Raw genomic sequence first — 27,462 nt, forward strand, 5'->3', positions numbered from 1 at the left:
TACTTTTTTTTTCTTACAAAAGTTTATTCTTAAATGTACAATAGGTTCCAACACAACACTTCATTCTAGCTATAGGTGGCAACAGATATTACGGCAGGGAATCCAGGTGTTTAATCAAGAATGGAACTAAGGGTCATCATTGCCTCAGGCACAAGGAACAGCTTACTTTTTGCCAGATTTCTTAATTCCACCGGTGGCTGCAAAAGGAAAAAAAAAGTCTCAACCAAGGAAAAACACAAGCTCTGTGGTTGAAGCCTGAGGGGCCTACCATGGATCCTATTAAATAATAAGGGCCAGCTCTTGTACTGGGCATTTTTGTGACACAAGCATGCACAGGGTTCTACCAGTATTATTTCTGGGCAAAAATGAGTAAGGTGGTGAATGAGAATAAAGGCAGAGCACAAGTAATGGCTATACACTGATCTGCATCTCAACTGTGTTGGGTATTTCAGATTGGCTCACTTAATCCGCATCCCCTCAACCCATTTTACAGATAACAAAGTCTCAGTGTTAGATATTGTTCAAAGTTATAAACTGGTAATGCAACAAGGAAAAGATTCCAACCTAGGTAGCGTGACTTCCAAGTCCATATTCTTACCTGTCACATACCACACTATATGTATTACGATCCTGGGATCTGATTTACTCAATATCTTTACTTCAGCCAATTTACAAGTAACACATGGCAGGTAATTTAACAAACAGTTATAGAATTAAGCATACCTAAATAGGAATGAAAGTCCAATGGGCTGTGACAAAATAGACTTTAAACGTGCGTGCTGCTTGTGTTCCGTCGCGTCATGCTCTACGATCCCACGGACTGTAGCCTGACAGTTTCCTCTGTCCGTGGGATTTTCCAGGCAAGAATACTGGAGTGGGTTGCCATTTCCTACTCCAGGGGATCTTCCTGACCCAGGGATTGAATTCTCCTCTCTTGCATCTCCTGTTTGGTAGGAGGATTCTTTACCACCGGGCCACCTGGGGAGCCCCAGTGATCCTGTAGGGTATAGATAACTGCTGAGAAAACAATCCCTATTTTGATGAGTGTAAACAGGATTTCAGAAGCACAAAATACAACGACTGATGAGTTTTGAAAAATATTTTGATATGTAATCAATTCCTCTTACACAAAAGGAGAAGAGAGAGAATGGTAGAGAATTAAGTTTAAAAACACGCCAAGAAGCCTGGACTTTATGCATTAGCCTAGGCGCATCCAGCAGTGAAAACACAGGGTGCAAAAGTATTTGCTAGACTTTTAATTACACGAGTAGTCAAGATATGTTATAAGCAACAAAGTAGTAGTGAAGTTCGGATTTGGAGCAAGAAAGTATAGAGAATATCTGGAACTCAACTATACGAACTTGTGTGAGATACATTTCTGTATTTCCATTTCTGCCACTTCCCTAAGCAAGAGAAGCCCATACTGGGTCTGGCTCTCACTCCATCCAGCTGCTACGAATCCCAGCCTGGCTAGGACCATCCACCACAGTGGACAGGAGCAGAGACCTTGGAGCTTATCCACGAGGCAGGACTCTGACCTGCTCGGGACCGTATCCAGACTGATGCTCACGCGTTTATCCGGTTTGATCTCTCTACCCCGCCCTCACTTACCCAGGGGGCCTTTCCCCGCGGCCTTTGCTTTTAGCTCCTCAAGTTTCTTCTGCTCCTCCTTCTGCTTCTGCTTGAATGCCTTATCTTCCTAGAGAGAGGGGAAAGCGCGTTCACTGCAAGCGGATTACCCAGTCCCTCCGCGCCCGCCCATGCCTCTGCGCCCGCCCTCACCTCGTCCATCTCCTTGGCTTGCTTCTTGGGCTGCTTCAGGGGCTTCTTCTTGCCACCTGGGTGAGACACGAGACCGCTCAGCCTGGCCCCCGCTAGCTCTCGACCCTCTCTGCCCTGACCCACTCCATCGTCCCTGCACACTTACCTTCGCGGCCCGACATGGCGCCTGCCGCCCCTTCCCCAGACCCTGCCACCGGAAGCGGAGCTCCCCGTTCCAGCTCCCTGCGCCTATACCTCCACGCGGGCTCGCTGATTGGCTCCTGATGCGGAAGTTGCGCTCCTGCCGGAAGTGGTCCCCCAGAAGGCGGGCCCTAAAGGGTCGGCGATCAACTGAGTGGCGGGCGCTCCTTGGGGGTTGAGGCGCAAAGCGCGTCAGGTACTGGGGCGGCGGGATGTCCGTCCCGGGGAGAGTCCGGAAGCCGCGAGGGGTGCTTAAGCGCAAGCGCTAAGCTTGGAAAAAAAACACAGGGAAAGTACTGCAGGTAGAGGGATGGGCTTGTGCAAAGGCCTTGAAGCTCGGTGCATCGCTGGAACCTAGGAAAGCACAGTGTGACTGGAGGTCAGATGTGAGGGAAGTAGGAGCGGGTGCGGGGGCGGGGGGTGAGGGGGGGCTAGATCACCGGTTCTAGAGCTTTGGAGGCTCCCGGAAGGAGTTTTGTAATATAGCTCGGAGTGCGACATTTTGCAAATTCTGTTTATTCATCCAGTATTTTTTTTTGCTGGGTGTGCAGTACACGCAGGTAGTACTTTAGGCACTGAGGCTGAAGCAATGAACAAAACAGTGCCTGCCCTGGCAGAGCGGCCATTCTGGTGAGTAAGACAGACTATCAGTGAATACGTGAATTGCAAAGCACGGATCCTGTGATAGGTGTCTGAGGAAAAATAAAACAGTGGGTAAGGCGTCCTGGAGTGGGAGTGCACGGCTGTGACATTTGAGCAGGACTTGAAAAAAGAGAAGAGCGCAAGCACACAGATATCGACGAGGAGGTGTCAGGGTCCTGAGGTGGGAATAGCTTAGTGTGTGGGAGCAGCGTCAGGAAGCCTGGAATTTTATGGGAACTTTGTGAAGTGAAAGATGTGTCAGCTAAGCTTATTGTGGTAAACATCTAGCTATCTATACATTTGTCATGTCATCACATTGTACATCTCAAATTTATGTGATGGTGTATGTCAATTTAATCTCACAAAAACTGGGAGAAAAGGTCCACGTGACTGGAACAGAGTGGGGAAAGGGAGACTGATGGGAGATGAAGTGAGAGGAGAGAAGGATGAGGGCCAGGAGGTGGATGCCATGTAGGCCTTGGAAAGGATTTTGGCTTTTACCTTGAAAGAAATGGAGAAACCATTGCAGGACTTCAGCAGAGAGAGAGATAGTCTGACCTGTGTTTTGAAAGGACCACTGCCTGCTCTGACAGTAGGGGCTAGAGTAGAAGCACAGACATCTGTCAGAGGCTCTTAGGATAACCCAGGCAAAAGACGTTGGTCTTTGGGACTAGGGCTTCCCTTGTGGCTCAGCTGGTAAAGAATCCAGAAGATCCCCAGGAGAAGGGAAAGGCTACCGACTCCAGTCTTCTGGCCTGGAGAACTCCATGGACTGTATAGTCCATGGGGTCACAAAGAGTTGGCATGACTGAGCAACTTTCACTTGGGCACTTGGGGTAGCAGGGGAAGGGGCAAGAGGAAGAGGGAATCTGAATTTAGTTTCAGAGGTGGAGGTGACATTTGCTAATGGACTGGCTGTGAGGAGGGAGAGAAAGGAAAGTCAGGGATGATGTGAGAGTTTGAGCCTGATTGGGACTTGGGGTTTCCATCCGCTGAGATGGAGAAGGCTGTGGTAAAGGCAGCTTTGGGAGAGGAAGATTCTCATCAGCCTTCCTAGCAGAGACCTGGATTGGGCAGTTTGGTAAATGAGCCTGGGATTCAGAAGAGAGCTGTGGACTGGAGAGGCCCGAAAACAGTTTGCTTGCTTGTTTTTTATACTTTATTTTTGTCCACACCATGTAGCTTTCTGGATCGAAGTTCCCCAGCCAGGGATTGAACACAGGCCCTGACAGTGAAAGCTCCCAAGTCCTCCTAACCACTGGCCCACCAGGGAATTCTGTTTGGTTTTTTTTTGGCTGTGTTGGGTCTTCTTGCTGCACGGGCTTTTCTCTAGTTGAGGCGAGTGGGGGCTACTCTCTAATTGTGGTGTTCAGGCTCTAGTGCGAGCGGGTTTGCGGGTTTCAGTAGTTGTGGCTCCCAGGCTCTAGAGCACTGGCTCAGTAGTTGTGGTGCACAGGCCTACTTGTTCCTCAGGATCTTCCTGGACTAGGGATCGAACCCGTGTCTCCTGCATCGGCAGGCAGATTCCTCATCACTGAGCCACCAGGAAAGCCCTGTTTGTTTTCCAGTGACAGCTTTATTGAGATATGATTTACATAACCCTAACCCTACACTTCCGGCTTCCCTGGTGGCTCAGTGGTAAAGCATCTGGCTGCAATGCAGGAGCTTGATCCTGGGGTTGGGAAGATCTCCTGGAGAAGGACATGGCAACCCACTCCAGTATTCTTGACTAGAGAATCTCGTGGGCAGAGAAGCCTGGTGGGCTACAGTCCGTGGGGTCACAAACAGTCAGACAGGACCGAAGTGACTCAGCAGGCACGCAGCCATACAATTCACCTACTTAATGCTACAGTTCAGTGGTTTTAATGTATTTACAGTCTTGCACAGCCATCCCTACAATCAATCATAAAAGTAGCCAGTTTTTCAAGTCACAAGACTGGATGAAAGAGGAGCCTGAGGACAGAGCCCTGGGGCACCATGTGGAGAGGTTGTGGAAATGAGTGGGGACTGGAAGCCAAGAGGAGAAGGTGGTTTAAGAAGGAGGAAGCTATCATAAGGCACAGGCTGCCGACAGGGCAAGTGAGATGAGGAGGAAACTGATCATTGGTTTTAGGCACGTGGGAATGACCGGAACAAGAGCAGTTCCACTGGCCCGGTGGGAGTGAAGGCCAGATCAGAGAGGCGGTTAAGTGCGACCAGGAGGAGAGGAGCTGCAGACAGCTGGTGCAGGTGCTCTGTCACAGAGCAAAGGGGCACAGAGAAGCAGGGCTTCTCTGCTGGGGTGGGGGTGGGGTGGTCGCATCAATTCCTGAGCCGTGTCTGAGGAGGGGAGAGGGTATGGGACCTGGAGCACAGCATGGCCTTCCCTACAGCAGGACGTTTTCATCCTGAGGAGCAAGAGAAGGTGGGGATGAGACAGACACTGGCAGGTTCAAAGATACAGTAGGAGTTTATGGACGTTCTCTTCCAATTTTAAAACATTTTTTGGGTGAGAAATGAAGCCGACCATCAGCTGCAGGTGAGCATGAGGTGCTGGTGATGGAGGTTTGAGGAGAGGGCAGTTGGTAGGAGACAGTCATCTGGCTGGAGCAGGAGAATGGATTTGGAGAGGCAAGGTTCTGAACCTGACCCAGACCCTGCTCACTTTGGCCTCGGTCCAGCCCTCCCCAGTCTCCTCTACTGTTTCCAGCTGCACAGGTAGCCCTGCAGATTTTAGACGACGTCAAGCCCTGTTCCACTTTTTCTCTCTGCCAGGAATGTTGGGGCCTATGAGACATCTCAGTGGGAAGGAGCTGGGAGACGGGGGCAAGGGAGTGGTAGGAGGCTGAGAGGAGGGCCTGGAGTCGGGGAGCCACTTGGGAGTCATTGGTGCATCCCCTCCCTAAGCCGTGTCCCTGCTGTCTCTGAGCTTCTGTTCTGGTGAGGGGTGAGGCACACAGGAAGAAGGCAACGTGTATGTCTGATGGAGAAAATGCGGGAGCCTGTTGGTGGCGAAGGAGGGAGTTGTCAGGAAAGGCCTTATCAAGAAGTGATGTTTGAGCAGACTTAGGTGTAAAGTGGCTGGACTTGTGGAGGAGGAGTGGTCCATGCAGAGGAAGTGGCAGGGCACAGACCCTGCGGTGGGATCGTGTTCAGTGTGGTGGGGTTGCTGGAGTGGGGTTCTTACAGTGACGGAGAGAAGAAAGGGGATTGGGTTGAGAGGACCAGGCCTTGTCGGTTGTTGGCAGGACTGGCATTCACGCCAGCTGACTGGGGAACTCTCAGGGTTTTCACCCGAGGGGTGTGATCTGACTTACAAGTTAATAGAGCCTCCCCTGTGAAGTCGGCTGTGAGTGGCAGGGGAGGAAGCCAAGACCGTGTAGGAGACGGGGGCTATCTTCTCTGCCTGGGATAAGTGACCTTCCTGGATCCAGGAATGTGCTGCTGATAGGGGAGGAACCGGGACGGGAGGTTGAGAAGGTTGGAGGAATCTGAGGAGGCGGGGTGGTGATTTCAGAATGAGAGGGTGCTGAAAGTTGCAGAGGTGCTGGAGGAGAAATCCGAGTAGCAGCTGCTGGATGCGACAAGGGGGAGGTTCTGCAGGGCTTTAGGAGAGCAGCCTTGCTGGTCAGGCGGGATCAAGAGAGAAGGGGGCTAGGAAGTAGTGACAGCCAAAGGGACACCTTTCCGCTGGGTGTGGCGGTGGGCAGGTCCACAAGGCTGCATGCTTTGTTTTGACTGGGGCGTGCCTGTAGGAATGTTGTGGGGCACAGTCTGTGAGCAGTGAGCACTGGCCTTGAGGCCCTGGAGGCTTGCCTGATCTCTGGGGCATGGGTAGCCTGTGCTCCTTTGGGCTTTTGGGGTTTGGGTGCAGTGCCAGCTTGGACCCATTGTCATAGGGATGTCCCTTTCTGTGGCTCTCAGCTCAGGCTTTTGCCAGGACGCATGCCCCGACCCAACCAACTATGTTTCCAAGAGGGTCTGAGCTTCTCTGTGATACCGTGGGGAGGGGGCCTGGGTGGGAGGCTGAGATCACCTTACATCCGGAAGCACTTTCCTCTGTAATTGGAGCTCTCCTAGTCTGTCTTCTGGTCTGGCCCTTTGACTCCCAGGTGTTGCTTGGATAGCCAGAGTCAGTACTTGGGGGTGGGGTGCTCTGAAGCAGGGTTTGCCTGAGAGTGAGGGTCCCCTGGCTCTCTCTTCTGGGTCCTCAGCACCATTCCTGCACTTGGGCTCGGCCAGGCCTGCCTGGCTAAAGGGAGACTCCTTGTGCTGTTCAGGTACCAGAGGAGCAGGCATTGTGGGGCCCAAACATCAGAGCAAGGCTGAAAAGGGAAAGATTAAAGAAACCTAACCTGTTGGGCAGTTCCCGGGGTTGGGGAGGAGGAAGAAAGCTTGTGGAAAGAGAGACATGTGAGACTGGGAGTTGGTCACCTGGAATGTCTGCGCTTGGAGGGCAGAAGGAGGGTTTGCTGGGAACCTCAGAAGAGCTGTCCTCTACGAAGCAATCCAAGTGGTTTGGGTTTGCTTTGTTTTTAGCCCGGAATTGCCTCTCGAGGCGGGAGCTTTCTGTCCTGGGACATGAATGACCTGTGTCCTAGAACAGAAATGAAAGTGCTTCGCCGTTTGGAGACAGCCCTCAGGGAGTCCAGGAAGCTGGTTTTGATAGTCATTTACAGAAATCTTTCCCCAAATCCCCTCAGTTAATTCCAGTTTCCCTGGCAGTCTTGGTGAATCCTTGCGAGGCTCTGTTAAGCATGGATACAACACAGGTTTCAGAGTTGTATGTGAGGGACTTCCCTGGTGGTCCATTGGCTAAGGCTTCACCTTTCAGTGCACGCGGTGCAGGTGGGATCCCTGGTCCGGAGTTACGATGCCACATATCTCATGGCCAAAAGAGTGAAACAGAAAACAGAAGCAATATTGTAACAAATTCAGTAGGCCAAAAAACCAAAGCATAAGGAATATTGTAACAAAGTCAATAAAGACTTTAAAAATGGCCCACTTCAGGAAAAAAAAAAAAAGGATCTTTGAGGTTATCCGGAAACTGGCCACCAGGCTTCTCATGCAGACCTGGGGATGCAGGCAAGTGGGTGGAATGGGAGGGTCTGGCTCCTGGCGTCATGGAGGGAGGTGGGAGGCTCGGGTTCCTATATATGTTCTTCCCTTACATGCTGTATTCTCCAGGAGAGCACCTGGCAAAGCCTGACCCTGGTGGCTGCCCTCTCCGGGCCCAACAGTTTGGACTTAAAAAAAAAAAAAAAAAATATATATATATATATAAAGCCTGCACAAAGCAACAATATATATACTGTTGCTTTGTGCAGGCTTTTTCTAGTTGCGGAGAGCCAGTTACTCTTTGGTGCAGTTTGGGGGCTTCTCATTACAGTGGCTCCTCTTGTTGCGAAGCACAGGCTCTAGGCTCACGGACTTCAGTACTTGCTGCACACGTGCATACATACTCATGTGGCACACGGGCATAGTTGCTCCACGGCACGTGGAATCTGCCCGAATCAGGGCTCAAACCCGTGTCTTCTGCATTAGCAGTTGGATTCTTAGCCACCGCGCCACCCGGGAAGTCCCCAGTTTAGACTTTTTAAAGGAAACTCTCGGGGATGAGACCCGACTTGAGCCTTGCCTGTGTCAGCTGTCAGCCGATCTGTCTGGCCTCTCCCCACAGATCTCTGGATGACAGGGCGCAGCCGTGTGTTGGCCATGCGGCACGTCGGGGGTGTGTCTCCCGTACTGGTACGGAGGGACCTCTTTCTGACCAGGACTCTCTGCAGCCACGGCCCCAGCCAGCCCAGAGAGAAGAGGCCCGAGGAGGTGGCCCTGGGGCTGTACCACCGCCTTACCGCACTGGGAGCAGCCCTGGGGCACAGCATTCGGCAGCGGGCATCCTCCACGGCCAAGACTTGGTGGGACAGATATGAAGAGTTTGTGGGACTCAATGAAGTTCGAGAGGCCCAGGGAAACGTCACTGAGGTGAGGACAGGAGCTGGGGTTTGGCCCAGCCCTCTCACCTGGGCGATGTGGCCTGGAGGCTCCTGCAAATGAATGACCAGCCACAGGTGCTGGGAAGCCACGTCCAGACTGGTCTGTCCTTGAACACGCACTAGGACGGGGAGCTGAGTTGTTTCTTACATGATGGCTGGGTTTGATATCACCGGGGTGAAGGGCCCCCCTGTTCCCCATTGCAACAAATTGCTGTGTATGCTGTGTACCAGGGGGTCCTGGGCCATTAATATCCTTTGTGTTGGGCCAGCAAACACTTCCTTCATTGACTGTTTTAGGGGTTGGTGGTAAGAGTTGCCTGGAGGGTTACAAGGTCCTCACAGTCCCGACTGTGGTTAAAACATCCCTCGAGAAGGTGGAGGCCCCGGAATTAATCAGACTGTGAGGTGGGGAGAACTGCCTCTGGTTGTCCAGTCCTCTGTGGCAGGGAAAACGTGTTCCACCATCTCTGGCATCATCGACTCAATGGACGTGAGTTTGAGCAAACTCTAGAATATAGTTGGAGAAGGCAATGGCACCCCACTCCAGTACTCTTGCCTGGAAAATCCTGTGGATGGAGGAGCCTGGTAGGCTGCTGTCTTTGGGATCTCAGAGTCGGACATGACTGAAGTGACTTAGCAGCAACAGCAGCAGCTAGAAGATAGTGAGGGACAGGGAAGCGTGGCATGCTGCAGTCTATGGCGTCTCAAAGAGTCAGACATGACTGAGTGACTGAACAACAACAACAATCTTGTTTCCCACCCTGGCACAGATGTGTAGCAGGGTGGGAAGAATCCGGGGCTCAGTGAGAGGTATTGAGGTGCAGTGCTGTCTCTCCCCTCGGAGGTCATGACTTTGGCTGAGCCAGGGTTTCTCAGCCTGTTGACTGGAGGCCTGGCGATGCCTGTCACGGCGTTCAGTGATGTTGGGAGGTGTAGCTAAGGTAACACCCAGGAAGCCAATAAAAGGCCCGGGGCTGCACCCTGAGGACCACTGGGTGAGCCAGAATTGTGTGTCCGAGGCACTGTCTTTCCAGCCTGTGCACTGACACCCGCCAAGACCTCTTCTCAACCGCGTCTGGTTGGGAGTGGAGAGGACCCTGGGTGGCGTGGAGAAAGGGGCGGGTGACTTCTCTTGTTCTCACTGCAGGCAGAGAAAGTGTTCATGGTGGCTCGAGGGCTTGTCCGGGAGGCTCGTGAGGACTTGGAAAGTCAGCAGACCAAGCTGAAGGAGGTGAGGGACCGCCTGGACCGCATCTCCAGAGACGATAACCAGTACCTGGAGCTGGCCACTCTGGAGCACAGGATGCTGCAGGTAGGCTCCTTCCTCACCTGCATGGGACCCTAGCCTGCAGGGTGTGGAGGGGCGAGGTGGGGGCTCTGATGGGTTTGGGGTCAGAGACCTGGTGAGGAGGTAAACCAGAAAACCTTGGGGAGAGACTGGGCTCTGGGGCTCCAGTGCCTGTCCACCCTCTCCACTCCTGGACAGCTGGGATCAACGGTCTAGTGTACTCTGGGCCCCGGATTATTGGGAGGGAGCACCATGGAGAGGGCCTCCCGGAGAGCGCCAGACATTTCCCTTCTGACAGACACAGTCTGGAGACCCCCGTGCATGTCCGCTCAGACCCACAGCTGCCCGGGGAGGATAGCACCGCGCTCACCTGGACCATCCCCGGTTCCTTTGCTCCCCCCACCCGTCCAGACTTAACACTGTCCTCACTCACCCAGCATGTTTATGGAACATGTGATCTGTGCCAGGCCTGAAGCCAAGTCTCAGGGATGTGGTTGTGGGACTTCCGCTGGAGGCTGCTGGGCCAGGTCGCTGCTACATGACAGCTTTGCTTCCCCAGGAGGAGAAGCGGCTTCGTATGACCTACCTGCGTGCGGAAGACTCTGAGCGAGAGAAATTCTCCCTCTTCTCTGCAGCTGTGCGGGAAAGCCATGAGAAGGAGCGCACCCGGGCGGAGAGGACCAAGAACTGGTCGCTCATCGGGTCAGTCCTGGGGGCCTTGATCGGTGTGGCTGGCTCCACCTACGTGAACCGCGTGCGGCTCCAGGAGTTGAAGGCTTTGCTCCTAGAGGCCCAGAAGGGTCCTGTGAGCCTCCAGGAAGCCATCCGAGAACAGGCGTCCAGCTACTCGCTCCAGCAGAGGGACCTCCGTGACCTCGTGGCAGACCTGAAGGGCCTGGTGCAAGCTGGGACCGGGCAGGGCTCTTTGTCCCAGGCAGGTTCTTCCCCCACCCAAGACAGAGACACAGATGTCCTTTCAGCTGCCTTGAGAGAGCAGCTCAGCCATTCTAGACAGGTCCGTTCACGTCTAGAGGGTTTACGAGAGCAGCTTGATGGCCTGGAAAAGACCGTGAGCCAAGTGGCTGGGGTGGTTCAGCTTGCAAAGGCTGCAGCACACCCGGGCCTGGAGTCTGCAGACGGAGCTCTGCCTGGTTCCCTGCTGGAACAGGGGAGCATGATCATGGCGCTGTCGGACACGGAGCAGAGGCTGGAAGCCCAGGTCAACAGGAACACCGTTTATGGCACGCTGGTCACTTGTGCGACGTTTGTGGCCGTCCTACCTGTGCTTTATATGCTGTTCAGGGCCAGCTAACCCCCTGGACCCTCCTCCAGAGGGAGGGGGTATGGATGTGGATTTAGTAAGAGAATGAAGTAATGAAGTGAACTTCCAGGGGTGTACTCAACCTGAGTCTGCCCTCACCGGCAGACATCCTTTGCTTTTTAGGCAGCACTAATTGACGTTAACTAGCAAGCAGCAAATATTTGTCCTCATGTCTTTCAATTTTGTCTTATTAAAACGTCTTTCATTTTTCTTATTTAAAGTAATGTATGTGAGACTGAGTTTTGTCCATTGAACATTCAGATTTGGAACTCGAGGGTTGGGCCTGAAAGTAAGATAATCGCCCCCTTATAGTTCCTCTCTCATCTCTTGATCTGGCCCTTGCTTCAAGACCATTTTGGATATACTGGTCCCTCCCCCTACCCACCGCCAGGCCTTGATTTTCATTTCGGATTTCCTGGCCTGTCCTCCACTTGTCCAACCCACCTGTGTCGGATGGCCCATGATTTCCAGTCAATAAAACTTGGCTCGCTGCCACTCACTGGTGACCATGGTCACGGCCTGTCTTTTGGATCACTTGCTCTGCCATGTTGGAGAGAACTTCCTGGTTCTAACACTAGAGGATTGATTAGAGGAGAGCAGGGAATAGGGATTGGGGGAATGGTTGGTAAATACCACTGGGGACAGAATTACAGGGATTGGAGACAAATCTGGTTCCCTGCTGGAGCGCCACTTGGGCGGGGTATCATTTTACACACAGCCTAGGGATGGCCTCTCCAGCCTTGGGCAGAGCTCAGCCCGCCAGCAGTGTGAGCAGTGAGGCAGTGACGGGGAGGGACCTCTCAGAGGTGGGAGGTACGCTTGGGGGGCATGGAGGCATACTGCACTGAGAACCCTTGACCTCTTCCTTCTCAGTGGAGAACAACAGCCTTTGACCTCCTGGGTCGAATGGCCATGGGTGGCCTTGTGTGTCCTTGAGTAAACAGGAGCAGCGAGGAGGCGCTCTGCTTGCACTGTGGGTCTGAAGAACCCACCCTCCTTTCCGGATGCAACGAGGTAGGTCAGCAGGTTGAGCAGAGCTGACACACGGCAGAGGCCTATGGAAGCAGAAATGCTTCCATGAGATCCCGCCCTTCTTGGGAGCCTGTGCTCAGCCCTGGCCAGTGGCCCCATGGGTGCAGTGAAGCTCTGATCGTCTGGTCACTCCATCCGTGGCCTTGTTTTCTTTTTGTAATGATTCCTTTGGAGGGCGTGGGATGAAATGACCTCTACATTTGGTGGGGTTCATCCTCCTGGTGGGGTAGGAGATGCCATATCTGTCCATAGATGAGGGGTGTTGTGGGGTTTGGAAATCCTAGGTCCTAAACATAGGTGAGGAGAAGGCAATGGCACCCCACTCCAGTACTCTTGCCTGGAAAATCTCATGGATGGAGGAGCCTGGTAGGCTGCAGTCCATGAGGTCGCTATGAGTTGGACACAGCTGAGCGACTTCACTTTCACTTTTCACTTTCATGCACTGGAGAAGGAAATGGCAACCCACTCCAGTGTTCTTGCCTGGAGAATCCCAGGGACAGGGGAGCCTGGTGGGCTGCCGTCTGTGGGGTCGCACAGAGTCGGACACGACTGAAGTGACTTAGCAGCAGCAAACATAGGTGAGGTAGGTCCTAAAGGGTGTGCACTTGAATGAATTGGTCTGGGGAGGGGAGGAGTCCAGGTATATGGAAGGGCCACCCCACACCCCCACAAGCTGCACAGGAAGGCAAGGCAAGGTGGCTGAGGGCCTTGGGGCACACCAGCTTGACTGAGGTGGTGATGGGTGTGGAGCATAACGTTAGGGAATGGAGTGGGGCACCCCAGAAGGCCAGATAGCACCTGGGGTCTGTGATGTCCATAGACGAGGGAACTGGGGAAAGGGTGCCATCCTGGTGCAGACAGAGTGCTGAATCCTGGACCCAGATGTTGGAAGATTGGTTGGAGGACCAGGGAGCAAGCCGAGGTGCTGGGGAGGGACAACTTGGAAGGCAGAGTCAGGTCTGTGAGTGAAGGCACCCTGATGGGTGGAAGGTGGGAAGAGGGTGCCTGAAGTTTAGCTCTTTAGACAGCAGCCAGTGTGGATGATACCTGATCAAGGTTCCCCACAAGCCTTGCAGAGGCCCTGGGAGCTTTCAGGGTGTGTGACAAATTTTGCCTCCCAGGCGGCTGTCCCAGTGGCTGAGAGCCAAAACCCTCCGGAAGTCCTAATAGGATGGACTAAATGCTGGCTCCTGAGTTTGCAGGGAGCCAAGCCTGAAGGGCCCTGCAGAGGGCACACCTGGGCCTCAGGAGAGAACCCAGGTGTGCCTTTGGAAGGGTGACGTATTTACGGGTGAGGGAGTCTGGACTTGCCCACGGCTTCTCAGCTTGGGGCGGGTCCAGGTACAGGTTTGGGAGGAAATGCGCCCTAGCTTGTGCACATTTGCAGCGGTGGGCCCTCCTCTCCCAGCCCGGCTAGGTGTGGCATCACCTCCACTTGACGGTGAGCAAACAAGCATGTGTGTTTGGGGGGCAGGGGTCAGGTTTCTTGGCTCAGTGATGGCGCAAACCCAGGCCCAACCCCAAAGCCAGAGCTCTTCCCGCACAGCCAGAGGTGGGGGCCGGAAGGAGAGCTTGGCCGTTTGAGAGTCCCAGGAGTAGGACCGGTGGGCAGAAACCAGGCGCCCCGGAGTTCAGGTAAAGAAAGTTGGAGGAGGATGACCACAGGAGCCAGGTACTGGACAGGTAAGACGGGCCCCGGAGAGCGGGGGTGGTGGTTGGCGGTGGTTGGTGGGGCAGGTGAGGGGCGTGGGTCCCACCGGGCGCTGGCAGGCAGGCAGGCGGAGGTCCGGTCGGAGCACCACCACACGTCGGGTTGGAGAGCGCGACCCCCACCCCCCAGCCCCCGCCGTCCGGCCCCTCCCGTGCCGGAGGGCCCCCAATTCCGGCTCCAGCGCGGCGCGCAGGTGAGGCCCGGCGGGGACTGGGCGGGGTGGGGCAGCCGGTCCCGCGGCTCGGCTCTGCGCGCTCCTCCCGCCGCCATCCGCGTTGCCTTGGCAACCGCCGGGGTGCAGCTCTTTCCCCTCCCCTCCCCCCACCGTCCGCCCCCCTAGCGAGCGAGGGGTCGAGTCCCCCGCCCTCGGCAAGTGCAGAGCCGGGAGGGCTGGAATGCGGGGTCCCGGGCGGCTCGGGGCCGCGCGCCCGGCTCTCCCGGCTGCTTCCGGCCTGGCCTGGGCGGCGGGCGGGGGGAGGGCGGCCCGGCGGGAGCGGGGGGGGAAGGAGCGGAGCCGGGCCCGGCCGACGCGGCTTTGTCTCCTTTGTTCCCGGCGGTGGCAGCGCCGCGGCGGGCGGGGCGGGCGGCGGGCGCAGTTTTCCGCCCCTCGGTCTCCGGGTAACAGCTGCGGCTCCGCCAGACCCACCTCCGGGGGGTGGCGGAGCGGGGTGGGGGGGGCGAACAAGGGAGGGGGGAGGCCGCCGCGCGCGCAGATTCCGAACCCGGAGCGGCCGGCGCCCGCCTCGGCGCGCTCGTCCCGCGGGGCCCGGCCGGGTGGTGAGTGCGGGGCCCGGGGCCGGGCGGTGGGGCCGGGGCGACGCGTCCCCGGGGTGGACGGGCCTGGAGCCGCGATGCCGCCGGGCCGAGGCGGCCCGGGGTGAGTGGTGGGCGGCTTCGATCCTGAGAGTTGGGACCACACTTCTCCGCGCGAAGGGAAACTCTGGCGGCTCCGCCTGTAACGCGATTGGGAGACAGAGGAGGTGGAGCCGCTCCTCCGCGCCCCCTCCTCGCCGCCGCCGCCTCAGCCGGGGACCGGCCGGCCTCTTCCCCGCCCTCCAGGACCACTGGGGGGGTCCTTGCCCTGGTCAGGGAGGAGGGAGGAGGGTCGGGGAAGAGCAACAGGGAGGTCCAGGCTTCCCCTCCGCAGTAGCAGCCCTTCCAGGCGGTACTCGGCGCGACTGACAAAGGCAGACTGGGATCCCCCTGCCACGCACCCCCAGAGGGGGAGCCCCCACCCCGCACCCAGATGGTGGGTGATTGATGAGCACTCGTTGAGTCCTCACTGGTAAATGGTGCCCCCCACCCCGCCCCTACCCCGGCTCAACACAGACAACAGGGCCGGCACTCTGCACTCTGATGCTGTCAATGAGTAACTTCTGGGTGCACCCTGGGAGCCCAGCGACAGGGCCGAAAGGAAAGGCCGGTTTCGCACCAATCCCTACGACTCCGGTGAAGAGGGCTGGGATATGAACACTTCCAGTTTCAAGGGCAGAGTTTATATGCCCTTTTGGTTGGCCAGGACAGCCCCAGGTCCAGGAGACTGTGCTTGTTCTTTGCAGCAGAAGTTAGGCAGCCTTGGGCCCTGCTGAATCAGTCCAGAGATGGGGGGCCCAGAAGAGCTAGGCTTTGACTCTAGTTGGGGCTTGAGATGTTGGGGATGGAGAAGAGATCTTAGTTGTATAAGTTGGGGACTGGAGGCCCAGCTCCAAAGCACCCTTTTCAGTCTGCTCTGGCCTAGTCATTAAAAGTGGGGCTGACAACTGTGTCCTTCGAGAAGCCGAGTGGCTTGTAGCAGGTTGTGGGCTCCGCATCTCCCCTGCTGGCTGAGTTTTCTTGGCTGTGAAATGAGGGTTCTTTTCAATATTCAAGAAGCACCTGCTCAGTGCTAACGTCTGTCCCGCTTACTGGGGCCTCTGAATTAGAAGTCACGTTCTCTGCCTTTAAGGAATTTCAGGATAGGAGCGTGGAACAGGGAGAAAAGTGGCCTTGGCTGGTGCCTCGCGTGCCAGGCACACACCATACCACGTTGAACGATCAGAGCAGTCCTGCCTCCCATTCTCCAGATGGGAAATCTGAGGCTCAGACAGCCCAAGGCAGAACTGCAATGTACACCAGGGCGGTGGCTGGGGATGCCCGCCGATCACATGTGGTGGGCTTCTCAGGAGCCTGGGGGACAGTGAGGGCTTCTCTGGGAGGTGATGGTTGGGCACCTCATGTAATAGGGAGTGAGCGTGGAGGAGTGTGATGAGCAGTCTGCAGTTCAGCCTGGCAGGAACGAAGAGCATGTGTGGGGGAGCCCTGGCAAGGATCCCACAGGAGAGCGTGTGGATGGGAGGGGCTTGACCTTTATCCTCCAGGCCCCGGGGGGTGCCTCCAAAGATGCTGGAGAGAGGGACATCCTCAGATTCTGCTTAAAGTCCCCCTGAGGTGGGAGGAGGTGCACCGGAGGGGCCAGAGGCTGTCTGTGGCCGATAGGAGAAAAATGTCACCACCCTTCTTTTCTTCCCACCCGTGGTATGTGGGGAAGGGCGAGGGTGGCTCAGCCCCGTGGCAGTGATTGAAGAAGGCTGACACTTTTCCCAGCGGGGGTCAGCCTCCAGCCTGCGATGTGACTTTGCCAGAAGCTGTTTGGGTCCTGCCCATTGGCTTCCTGTGGGCCACTCGACTCAGTTGTGATTTTACATGTAGGGAGTGCCTTGGTGGCTGCCCCTTGAGGGTTGGAGAACTCTGGCATGAAGTCCGCGCTGAGCAAATGTTTGTAAGCGAACGGTGGGGGAGACCCTCTGCCCAAGGCCCGTCCCTGGGAGGGAGGCGGTGGGAGGGGCCGAGCAGTAGCTGAGTGTAGCAGCCAGCCTTTGCCCATCCTCAGGCAGACCCCATCTTCCCGGGGTAAGAAACTTTCCCCACCGTGCCTCGGGCACAAGGTGGGGGGCTCCTGAGAAGCCTGGCCTTGCCATAGTCCTGGGCTTCTTGCCGGGTTCACGACTCTCCCTGCCGCCCCCCTCCCCCTGCCCCCTCGGTGGCAAACAGTGGCTGCCTTGTTCCCGCTCCCATAGAGCTGCCCTGTTCTCTGCACACTAAAAATGGAAACCCCCAAGCTATTTTGGGAGCAGTGCCCAGCCGGGCTGTGGCCACAGCTCCTCGCTGGACCTTCCTCCGAGCCTTACGCCCAGCCCTGCTCCCTCTGGGCCAGCCTCAGGAGCACCCAGCTAGGGGGGCCTCGGCTGGGAGGAGCCAACCTGGACCCTGGGAAGCTCTCGGAGGAGCACTGTGCACCGGCAGACTGGCAGCTGGGTGGCAGGAGGGGCTGGGCCATGTGGCCTGGACACAAACAAGCAGGGAGAACATCTCACAGCTTGGGATGCGCTGCCGGTCCCCAGTGCTTTACCCACCCTGGTGCTCCAGGCTGGAGACCAGCCAGGTTTTAGCAAGGTGGTGTCATGGTTTCCTGGTCTCCCCAGGCTTCAGGTGGAGTCTGCAGGGAGGGGGTCTGTGAGGACAGCAGGCCCTCAAGGTCTGGGAAGGTTCAGGGGATGTGGGGTACTCGTCTGGTGACTTCCTCTAGGACTACCCCCCTGCCCCCTCCACCTCCCCCTCTGCTCTGACCTGCAGGAGAGGAAATAGCAAGAGATGATGGCCTGGCTTCCAGAGCCCTTGAGGACTTAGGGCTCGAACCAGGGAAGTGTGTGTGTCTGTGTGTGTGGGGTCAGGATGTGGGTGGTGGTGTGTATGTCTTGGGTGGGTGGGTGGGTAAGTGTGTTTGTGTGGGATGTGCTTCCGGGTATGTGTCTCTGGCTCGTATGTACAGGCAGTGTGTGCATGCATCTAGGTGTGTGCTCACACCCATGTGTTTGGGTGTTGGTGTGTGCATGCAGGGTGGGTGGTGTGTATACTTCTTGGTGTGTGCGAGCATGAGTGTGCTCACGTGCTGGTGGCAGCCTGGGGCAAGGCTTGGCCTGGGCCTGTGGGCAGGGCATGTACCTGGGCACCCTGAGAGGGCAGAGTTTGGGCAGAGGGCAAGGATGGGAAATGCTGAGGGCGGGCTGTAGGGGGGATAGGGCCAAAGTGGGGGCCAGACTGGGCCCACCGGCCACTCAACTCCTCCATAGCTGCCCTTTCCCAGGCCCTGAGGATGCCTGGTTCCGCTGCCCTCCCCCTCCATGGGCTCCGAGGAGGCGTCCCCTGTGGAATGTGTTTGGTGGCTGAGGGCCAGGCTGGGCCCAGCTCCACTAGCAGACTGGGCAGCGGGGAGGGGTACCTTTGTGCTGCCTCTGTGGTGGGGGGCCCATGTTCCTGCCGCCCAGCCCCCAGCTCCATGCTCTGCTCTCTCCCCGGCTAGGTGACTCCCGCTCAGGGCATGCCGTTGTCTCCTGATCCAGCCGGCCCTGCCAGGTGAGCCTGGCCTCACACCCAAGTGTGGGACTCCCACCTCTCTTAGGGGCTCTCCAAGCTGGGGTCCAGCCGTTTAGGCCCTGTCCATGGCAGCCTTGACCCTCTCATCTCTCCGGGCTGTTGGTTTTCTGCTTATCACCCTTCTGGATTCCTAGCCTGAAAGGCCCTTCACCCACTTCTTGCCCTGCCCTAACATGCAGGTGGCCCATGGGATCTCGCCCTCTCGTTTCCTGCCCAGGAAACCGACATCCATGCAGAGGGGCCTTCTGGGTCCCTTCTTCCCATTCCCTGGCTCTCCTGCCCCTTCCAGGCCCTGGTCCCCAGGAGCAGGATGTTTCCCGCATCTCTGCCTCTCTAGCCCCTCACCCTTGGACCCTGTGTTGACAATGGGCAGTCTAGGTGTGGGGTGGGGGCTGCCGGTCTCCTGAGAGAGTGATACTTACAGAGAACAGGCAGTGTTGACGTTCCCAGGACAGCGTCTGCTGAGCCCTTGCAAATGTGTGGTCCTGTGGTCCTCGTAAGCGCGGTGCCATCTCAGCCTGGTTCTCGCTGTCTTGGGAGGGGCATCTTGGCAGTGTCACAGCCCTGTTTCTCACCAGTGGTCCCATGGGGCTCAGGTAGCCGCCCGAGCCCTGCTCACGCTCTCTGTCTCCCTGCCAGGTGACCATGCCTGCCCTTGGCCTAGCTCTCCTCCAGGCGCTCTTGGCCGGATGGGTCCTCGGCCTCCAACCCCCGCCACCAACGGCTTTCACTCCCAACGGTACGCGTCTGCAGCACCTGGCTCGAGACCCCACCTCAGGCACCCTCTACCTCGGAGCCACCAACTTCTTATTCCAGCTGAGCCCGGAACTGCAGCTGGAGGCCACTGTGTCCACTGGCCCTGTGCTGGACAGCAGGGACTGTCTGCCCCCTGTGATGCCTGACGAGTGCCCCCAGGCGCAGCCCACCAGCAACCTGAACCAGCTGCTCCTGGTGAGCCCGGGGGCCCTGGTGGTGTGCGGCAGTGTACACCAGGGGGTCTGTGAGCAGAGGCGCCTGGGGCAGCTCGGGCAGCTGCTGCTGCGGCCGGAGCGGCCCGGGGACACCCAGTATGTGGCCGCCAACGACCCCACCGTCAGCACGGTGGGACTGGTGGCCCAGGGCCCGTCTGGGGAGCCCCTCCTGTTTGTGGGGCGAGGCTACACCAGCCGAGGCGTAGGGGGCGGCATCCCGCCCATCACCACCCGGGCCTTACAGCCCCCGGACCCCCAGGCCGCCTTCTCTTATGAGGAGACGGCCAAGCTCGCCGTGGGCCGCCTCTCGGAGTACAGCCATCACTTCGTGAGCGCCTTCGCGCGCGGGGCCAGTGCCTACTTCCTGTTCCTTCGGCGGGACCTGCAGGCTCAGTCTCGAGCCTTCCGCGCCTACGTGTCCCGCGTGTGCCTCCGGGATCAGCACTACTACTCCTACGTGGAGCTGCCCCTGGCCTGTCAGGGGGGCCGCTACGGGCTCATCCAGGCTGCGGCAGTGGCCGCGTCCGCGGACGTGGCCCAGGGCGAGGTGCTCTTCGTGGCCTTCTCCTCCGCGGCTCCCCCCAGCGTGGGCCGGCCCCCATCGGCAGCTGCCGGGACTACTGGCGCATCGGCGCTCTGTGCCTTCCCCCTGGATGAGGTGGATCGCCTTGCTAATCGCACCCGCGATGCCTGCTACACCCAGGAGGGCCGCGCTGAGGATGGGGCGGAGGTGGCCTACATCGAGTATGATGTCAACTCCGACTGTGCTCAGCTGCCCGTGGTAAGTCCTGGCACTGGCCAGCCCTTCCCTGTCTCTGAGGCCGCTGGGCAGGCATTTACTGGTCAGGTCAGCGGATGTTTAGTGATTCCTTTGTGTCTGGGCGATGGAGGAATACCTTATAGGAAGAGTGGCATACAGGAGGAACAGACAGCCAGCTGTGCAGGGCTATGCTTGGATCTGGCACCGAAGGGATGGCATTTGTGTAGTGGACTGAGAGGGTGTTTGAGGGTCTAGGGTACCGGGCAGGGACCCAGAATGTGGCAAGGCTGGACTCTATTGTTTAAAGTTTCTTGAGAGGCAAGTGAGGTTCAGGCTTGGTGAGACTTGTTTGGCCCTCTTCTCAGGATGGGCGAACACTTCCCAAGTGGCATTAGTGGTAAAGAATCCGCCTGTCAATGCAGGAGACATTAGAGATGCAGGGTCAGTCCTTGGGTGGGGAAGATGTCCTGGAGGAGGTATGGCAACCCACTCCAGTATTCTTGCCTGGGAAGTCCCATGGACAGAGGAGCCTGGCGGATTACAGTCCATGGGGTCGCAAAGAGAAGGACCTGACTGAAGTGACTTAGCACACATGCAGGTTGGATGAAAAGGGTAGAAGCTGCATATAGGGAGACTGACTCAGTGAGAGGTGGGAGGGGACCCAGGTTAGTGGACGTGGAGAGAAGGATGAAGGCTGGAAGAAGTTTTGGAAGAATGGTCCAGGGCAAGGCTTGTGCATGAACTGGAGGAAGCAGCTCCCAGGCCAGGGATGGGAGAAAGTGGGGCCCCCAGACATGTGGGGATCACAGGAGGCGATGGAGCTGCTGCAGACTGTGGATGGAAGCCACTGAGGCAGGACCAAGGATGCGGCTATGGGAGAGCCAAGAACTGGCAGAGATGCTGGGAGAGGGGATGGGGTTGTTTAGGGAGGATGGAGGGGATCTGGGGAGGGCTTAACTTGGGCTTCTGGCTGTCTGCAGGACACCCTGGATGCGTATCCCTGTGGCTCAGACCACACGCCCAGCCCCATGGCCAGCCGTGTCCCCCTGGAAGCCACGCCGGTTCTGGAGTGGCCGGGGGTCCAGCTAACAGCTGTGGCAATCACTGTGGAAGATGGACATACCATTGCTTTCCTGGGCGACAGTCAAGGGCAGCTGCATAGGGTGAGTCCACAGGAGGTACTGGGCCCTGCCACAGAACTGGAAGGGATGGGCTGCTGGGGACCCAGCCTGGACAGAGCTATGCCTGGGACCCCCTGGGGCTGCGACGTGAGATCTATGTATCTCTGGCCCCAGGCTGGGGGAGATGACCTGTGTTCCTTTTTCTGGGGCCGGATGGCATTTACCCGTGATACCCCCACTCCCACCCCGGGGCTGGGTGGTAATGACCTGTACCTGTCTAGGAGGAAATTCTACCTGTAAATTGCTTTACTGGGGCGAGCAGGGTGGGCCTTGGGCCTCAGACCCTGTGGTCTCTGATCTCAGGTCTACTTGGGCCCAGGGAGCGATGGCCACCCGTACTCCACCCAGATCGTCCAGCAGGGGTCTGCGGTGAGCAGAGACCTCATCTTTGATGGGGCCTTCAAGCACCTGTATGTCATGACCCAGAGCACGGTGAGTGCCAGGCGCCCCCAGGGAGGGCGTGGCAGCTGGGAGGGCCCTTGAGGGAACCAGGGCCCTGTATGTGGGTGAGCTGCCGGCACTTGGATCGCTGGCCTCAAATCTTCTTTGCTGCTATAGCTTCTCAAGGTTCCCGTGGCCTCCTGTGCTCAGCACCTGGACTGTGTGTCCTGCCTGGCTCACAGGGACCCATACTGTGGGTGGTGTGTGCTCCTCGGCAGGTCAGTGCCCGCCCCCCCCGCCATCATCCCCACCCCACCCCAGCCTCCTGCCCGCAATGCTCCTACCCACTTGCCCTGTCTCCAGGGTTCCCAGTCCTTGGCCCTTGACTTTCCACCTTTGACCCCTGGATGTGCCAGTCTCACCCTCCACCCTGACTTAGCAGGCATGTCATGGCCCCTTTGAGGATCTTGCCCAGGTCCCTAGGATTGCATGTGTCCCTGCCCCGTGAACTGCCAGTGGTCCCCTGAGGGTCACAGGTGGACACTGGTCCTTCTCGTCCAGGTGCAGTCGCCGTTCCGAGTGCTCTCGGGGCCGGGGCTCAGAGCGGTGGCTGTGGAGCTTCCAGCCTGAGCTGGGATGTCTGCGTGTGGCAGCCTTGAGTCCTGCCAACATCAGCCGTGAGGAGAGGAGGGAGGTGAAGACCAGAGCAGGCGGGGCCCTGTTACTAACCCAGGCTGGGAGGGGTGCTTGTGACTCCTGGGGGCCGGCGGCCACAGGTGCCTGCCCACACTGGGTACCTGTACACGGAGCCTGATCTGCCCGGGGGCTCCAATGGTGTCCCGGCCTCTCTTGGCAGGTTTTCTTGTCGGTACCTGACCTGCCCCCACTGTGGCCAGGGGAGTCTTACTCCTGCCACTTCGGGGAATCCCAGAGTCCTGCCCTGCTGACCAATTCTGGGGTCATGTGCCCCTCCCCGGACCCTAGCGAGGCCCCAGAGCTGCCAAGAGGAGCCGGTGGGTGAGAGAAGGAGCCCCGCCATCTTCCCATTTTGCTCCAAGGGGTGTGATAGGGATGAGGTGTGAATGTAGGCAAAGAACGCTAAAGCGGTGCCTTTCTCTGCATCCTCCGTCTGCTCCCGGGTCCCCTCAAGTCCCTCTTTCCTACCCTGTGGACTGTGTTCCTGACCTTTGGAGTGCTGATCCCAAACCCGGTGTGGTCTCGGGGTCCGGGTGCCCCTCCCCTGTTCTCAGCCCAGCCCCTCCCCTCTCTGCAGACCACGTGTCCGTGAGCATGGAGCTCAGGTTTGGCGCCGTCGTGATCGCCGAGGCTGCCCTCTCCTTCTATGACTGCGTGGCCATCACCTTGCTCCGCCCGTCAGCACCGTGAGTTCCTCACCCCGACCCCTGGTGCTCCCCCCAACCCTGGGCTGCCCCGTGGCGCCCCCATGCCCCCATGACTGTGCTCTGTGCAGGTGCCAGGCCTGCGTGAGCAGCCGCTGGGGGTGTAACTGGTGTGTCTGGCAGCACCTCTGCACACACAAGGCCTCGTGTGATGCCGGGCCCACAGTGGTCGGCCGACAGGTGAGCCCATCGCCTTGCTGGGTCCGGGAGGGAGGGCGGGGTGGGGCATGGGGGTCCCCGTCTTGAGGGTTTCTCTGGTGGCCTGGGCTCTGTGTGTCTGCCTGCCCAAGTGCTCCGTTACGAGCACCTGAGCTGCCGTGTGGGACCTGCTCCCTGGAGGATGGCTGTCAGCATCCCACCTGTTTCGGGAGAGGCTGTTAGTGGCTGAGAGGCAGGAGAGGTCTGGGCATTGCGCCCCACCTTGGCACAGATGCCCCAGAGCCTGCCCCCTGCCCCCTCCCATCCCCTCTGGAGAATTAATGGGCTGTTTTTGTCTCTCTTCTCCTTGGTCTCCTTTCCTCTTAACATACCCTTTGCCTGCCTGCCGCCTGCTCCCGCGCCTGCCTGCTGAGTGGCCCTTCCTGTCCCTTCCTGTCCCTCTCTGCCTCCCCCTCCAGAGCCCACTTCTCTCCCCGGCCCCTCCTGCCCGAGATGCACCCACCTCCTTCCCACCCACAGCCCCCCAGGCCATGGTCACTCCCACTCCTGACACCCTGCCTGTGGACACTCCTTCCATAGCTTCCAATGTCCCCCCTGGGGCCAGGCCTTCCCCGCTCAGCCCCTGGGTGCCATGGGCAGGAACTGACCCCACCCCTGCCTCGGCTCCCACGGAGTCGCCTCTCCCCAGGGACCCTCCTCCTGCCCCCTCCAGCCCCCAGAGCACACCTGGCCCCACTGTGCCCGGCCCCTCGGCCTTAGGACCCCTGGCCACCCCTGAGGACCTGCTGGCCTCACACCCACCACCCTCTGAGGCAGCGGCCCTGCCTCCCGCCCCTGTGGAGCCTGGCCCCGAGGCCCTCCCCTCCGTGGGCCCCCAGGACCACCCCCCTGGCTCTGCCCCTGCCACCACTTTCCCAGGGGCCGCTGGCTCCACGAAGCCCGCTCTGGACTGGCTCATGAGAGAAGGCGGCGAGCTGCCCGAGGCGGACGAGTGGACGGGGGGTGATATGCCCGCCTTCTCCACTTCCAGCCTCCTCTCAGGTGATGGAGACTCCGCTGAGCACGAGGGCCCTCCCGCCCCGCTCATCCTCCTGTCCAGCCTGGACTACCAGTACGACACCCCTGGGCTCGGGGAGCTGGTGAGACCCGGCCCAGGAAGGGGGCCTCAGGGGAGGGGATGGGGGCCCACCTCATGATTCTGCCGGCGAGGGATGGGGCGGACAGTGGGGTGTGCCACCTTGCGCTGCCCGGGTCCCCTGGGGTTTTGCCTGGGGAGGGGGCGCTGTGACAGCGGGTGGGTGCCATAGACTGCCTTGCGCTTGGGGCTGCAGGAGGAAGCGACCTGGGGGGCAGCCTCCTGCCCTTGTGTGGAGAGCGTGCAGGGCTCCAGCCTGATGCCCGTCCACGTGCGGCGAGAAGTGCGACTGCTAGGCCGGAACCTGCGCCTCTTCCAGGTGTGTGTGGCCCGTGTGTGGGTGTCGCCATGGCCTCCTTTCTGTGTGTGTGTGTGAGTTGCTCAGTTGTGGCTGACTCTTTGCAGCCCTCCACCCTCCTCTGTCCATGGAATTTCCCAGATGAGAATACTGGAGTGGGTTGCCATTTCCTTCTCCAGGGGATCTTCCCCACCCAGGAATTGAACCTAGGTCTATGGCGTTGCAGTCAGATTCTTTCTTTTTTTTGTCTGGAAAGGTTTACTGTGCTTGGAGGGGAAAGGTTCAGTCCTTCTTGGCTATTGCGTTCCTCATGGTGGCTGGGACGTCGCTCAGCTCCTCTCTTCATCTTAGCATGGATGCGTGTCCCCACCCTTTTCTTGATCAACTTGAGGGCCCGCTTGTCCTTGGAGACCACGAGCAGCTCCCTGGCCCGCCGCTCATGAGGGGCGAAGCCACACGCTTCCCGGTTTGTGTTCCGCACGAACCTGGTGTGTTTGGTGAGGTGCCTGCGGCGGCGGCGGCGTGCCTCAGTTTGCTCATGTCCTTGGCCGCCTTGTGACCTTGTTGAGGCCCACGGCCCCGGGGTAGCGCAGAGCCTTGGCTGTTGTTCTTCACTGGCTGTCGTGGCAGGAGTGCACGCAGATTCTTTACTGCCTGAGCCACCAGAGGAGGAAGCAGTGGCCTCCTTGGCCGTCAGCGAACTAGACACAAGTCCCGGCGAGGAGGGGAGAGCGTGACCTCAGGCCTCGATCCCAGCCCAGGGACTGTGCTGGGGGCCCCGCAGAGCTCACCAGGCCCAGCTCCTGAAGCTGCCCCCGCCGCCATGTCCTCTGCCCCCAGGACAGCCCAGGAGAGCACGAGTGTGTGATGGAGCTGGAGGGTCGGGAGGTGGTGGTTGAGGCCCGGGTCGAGTGTGAGCCGCCTCCAGATACCCGGTGCCACATCACGTGTCGGCCGTACCAGGTACACCCCCGAGTCCTGGGCACTGGCTGCAGGCTGGCCGCAGGGTGGCGACTGAGCTCGCTGGCTGCGCCATGCTCATCCCAGCTCACTCTCTGACCATGTGACCCCAAAGGAGTCCTGTACCCCAGTTCTGATCTCTAACCCTGTGCTCAAGGGTTCTTCTCTGACCTCTGACCCTGTGCCCAGGAGTCCTACTCTGACCTCTGACCCTGTGCCCCAGGGGTTCTGCTCTGACCCTGTGTCCCGGGGGATCCTGTACCCCACCTCTGACTTGCGGCTTTGTGTTCCCACAAAGGGAACACACACTTTGGTCCTTTCTCTGACCACCCTCTCCCCAGACCCAGTGGTTCCCCTGAGCCCGGGCACTGACCCCACTCCCGTTTCTCCAGCTCAGCTATGAGGCTCTGCAGCCAGAGCTCCGCGTGGGGCTGTTCCTGCGCCGGGCCGGCCGTCTGCGTGTGGACAGCGTGGATGGGCTGCACGGTGAGCCGCCTGGGGCTGCGGGGACTGGCTGGAGGCAACAGGGCTGTTCCCGGCCTGCCTGTCACTCTCGTCTCTCCACCCCGCAGTGGTGCTTTATGACTGTTCCGTGGGCCACGAGGACTGTAGCCGCTGCCAAACCGCCCTGCCCCAGTACGGCTGCGTGTGGTGCAAGGGGGAGCATCCTCAGTGCACGGCCCAGGAGGCCTGTGGCGAGGCTGAGGCTGTGGTCACCCAGTGCCCAGCACCCGTCATCCACTCGGTGAGTTGAAACACTGGCGCATCCCTTCAAGAGTGGGGGTGTGCTGCTGTGGGTTCAGGGGGCAGAGAGGTGGAAGAGGCTGGGCTGTCTCTTGTCTCTCCAGGCTGGTCACCAGGTGCACAGAGGTGACCAGTCCCTGCCCTGGAACAGGTGGAGCCACTGACTGGGCCTGTAGACGGCGGCACCCGGGTCACCATCAGGGGCTCCAACCTGGGCCAGCACGTGCAGGATGTGCAGGACACGGTCAGAGTGGCTGGAGTGCCCTGTGCTGTGGACGCCCAGGAGTATGAGGTGTCCAGCAGGTGAGTGGGCTGCACCGAGAGGAGCAGGGGACACCCCGTGGGCTCCATGGCTGGCTTTCCGGCTGAGCGCCGTCCACCTGCAGCTTGTCTGCACACCCCTCTCCCCGCTTCCCTTGGCTCTGGTCACAGTGTCTCAGGGCTGAGGTTGCTGTGGAGGCCTTGGCTTGGTGCACGAACCTGCAGTTTCCTGGCCTGCAGCCCAGTCCCTGCCCAGAGCTGACGGGTGTCTCTGCTTCCCGGCTCAGCCTCAGTGTGCTTAGCTGGCTTTCCAGATGACCATGGACATAGTTGTGGCAGCCGGCGCTGTGCTCCGGGGCTGACCTTCCCGCCCTCTGGCACTTCTTCCCCAAGCACTGCCCCTGGCGGGCTCCTCAGTGGGAAGGTTGACTTGTGACACACCTGCTGAGTACCAGGCTCCGGGACCCCTGCCACCTTCCCGGAGCTTGTGGCTTACAGGCTGGTAGTTACAGGGTCCCAGAGGCACACACAGAATGAGGCCAAGGAGACATCTCTAAGCCACAGGTCCCCAACCCGCTGGATGTCAGGGTTACCTGGCTAGTGGGTCCAAAACCCCAGGGCAGATCCTCAAACCACCTCTCCCACTTCCTGCAGAGGTCTGCATCTGTAGGCCCCGTGGTCTGATTTTCAACAAGACTTTCCTAGAGCTTGTCCTTGCCGCCAGAACGTACTAAATGTACTATAACTAACAGCTTGGGGTGACTGTTAATGATCCTAGAACCACGAGACCAAAGTCCTTTCTGAGCTGCCGTACAAAATGATCAAAATGCATTCCAGCGGAAATCTCTCCCGGGGAGTTCACACTTTG

General features: G+C 58.6%; 2 protein-coding genes, 1 long non-coding RNA gene and 1 pseudogene across 14 annotated transcripts in view; 2 read left to right on the plus strand and 2 right to left on the minus strand.

The window, feature by feature from the left end:
* On the minus strand, window positions 1–2,027 carry LOC133235429 (uncharacterized). Its single transcript, XR_009732548.1, has 4 exons — window positions 1,928–2,027; window positions 1,783–1,838; window positions 1,612–1,699; window positions 1–197 (listed from the first exon to the last, which is right to left on the minus strand). It is a non-coding gene; the product is annotated as an uncharacterized LOC133235429 (long non-coding RNA).
* A 47-nt stretch (window positions 2,028–2,074) lies between these two features.
* On the plus strand, window positions 2,075–11,408 carry CCDC51 (coiled-coil domain containing 51). Of its 7 annotated transcripts, none has more exons than XM_061396933.1 (5): window positions 2,079–2,158; window positions 2,514–2,592; window positions 8,264–8,568; window positions 9,727–9,891; window positions 10,427–11,408. In XM_061396933.1, the coding sequence occupies exons 3-5, from the start codon at window positions 8,272–8,274 to the stop codon at window positions 11,177–11,179; spliced, it is 1,215 nt and encodes a 404-aa protein (XP_061252917.1). In that variant the 5' UTR covers window positions 2,079–2,158; window positions 2,514–2,592; window positions 8,264–8,271; the 3' UTR covers window positions 11,180–11,408. The 7 variants fall into 7 exon arrangements, with proteins under 7 accessions (XP_061252918.1, XP_061252917.1, XP_061252915.1 ...); XM_061396931.1 differs by having other exon boundaries at window positions 2,111–2,341; XM_061396934.1 differs by lacking the exon at window positions 2,514–2,592 and having other exon boundaries at window positions 2,075–2,158.
* A 2,358-nt stretch (window positions 11,409–13,766) lies between these two features.
* Window positions 13,767–27,462, plus strand: part of PLXNB1 (plexin B1) — a 28,804-nt gene continuing 15,108 nt past the window's right edge. For 2 of the 6 annotated variants that reach the window (XM_061396907.1, XM_061396911.1), the window contains exons 1-16: window positions 13,816–13,903; window positions 18,271–18,323; window positions 18,984–20,096; window positions 21,056–21,238; window positions 21,560–21,688; window positions 21,815–21,915; window positions 22,199–22,331; window positions 22,494–22,650; window positions 22,911–23,019; window positions 23,109–23,217; window positions 23,655–24,335; window positions 24,528–24,650; window positions 25,470–25,592; window positions 25,982–26,075; window positions 26,162–26,334; window positions 26,485–26,636. In XM_061396907.1, the coding sequence (XP_061252891.1) occupies window positions 18,990–20,096; window positions 21,056–21,238; window positions 21,560–21,688; window positions 21,815–21,915; window positions 22,199–22,331; window positions 22,494–22,650; window positions 22,911–23,019; window positions 23,109–23,217; window positions 23,655–24,335; window positions 24,528–24,650; window positions 25,470–25,592; window positions 25,982–26,075; window positions 26,162–26,334; window positions 26,485–26,636 (3,374 nt within the window). In that variant the 5' untranslated portion in view covers window positions 13,816–13,903; window positions 18,271–18,323; window positions 18,984–18,989. Of the gene's footprint in view, window positions 13,904–14,465; window positions 14,550–14,623; window positions 14,709–18,270; window positions 18,324–18,983; window positions 20,097–21,055; window positions 21,239–21,559; window positions 21,689–21,814; window positions 21,916–22,198; window positions 22,332–22,493; window positions 22,651–22,910; window positions 23,020–23,108; window positions 23,218–23,654; window positions 24,336–24,527; window positions 24,651–25,469; window positions 25,593–25,981; window positions 26,076–26,161; window positions 26,335–26,484; window positions 26,637–27,462 lie in introns of those variants that run through there. The other 4 variants (XM_061396909.1, XM_061396906.1, XM_061396910.1 and 1 more) reach the window with 4 other exon arrangements.
* Window positions 24,672–25,454, minus strand: LOC133235641 (large ribosomal subunit protein eL36-like; annotated as a pseudogene).

Source organism: Bos javanicus, chromosome 22, assembly GCF_032452875.1.
Source record: "Bos javanicus breed banteng chromosome 22, ARS-OSU_banteng_1.0, whole genome shotgun sequence".
Lineage (NCBI taxonomy): Eukaryota > Metazoa > Chordata > Mammalia > Artiodactyla > Bovidae > Bos > Bos javanicus.

Coding starts and splice junctions, on each gene's coding strand:
- CCDC51 (XM_061396934.1), top strand. CDS start 8,272: ATGACAGGGCGCAGCCGTGTGTTGGCCATGCGGCACGTCGGGGGTGTG. Junction 8,569..9,726: donor CCCAGGGAAACGTCACTGAG/GTGAGGACAGGA, acceptor TTCTCACTGCAG/GCAGAGAAAGTGTTCATGGT. Junction 9,892..10,426: donor TGGAGCACAGGATGCTGCAG/GTAGGCTCCTTC, acceptor TTGCTTCCCCAG/GAGGAGAAGCGGCTTCGTAT.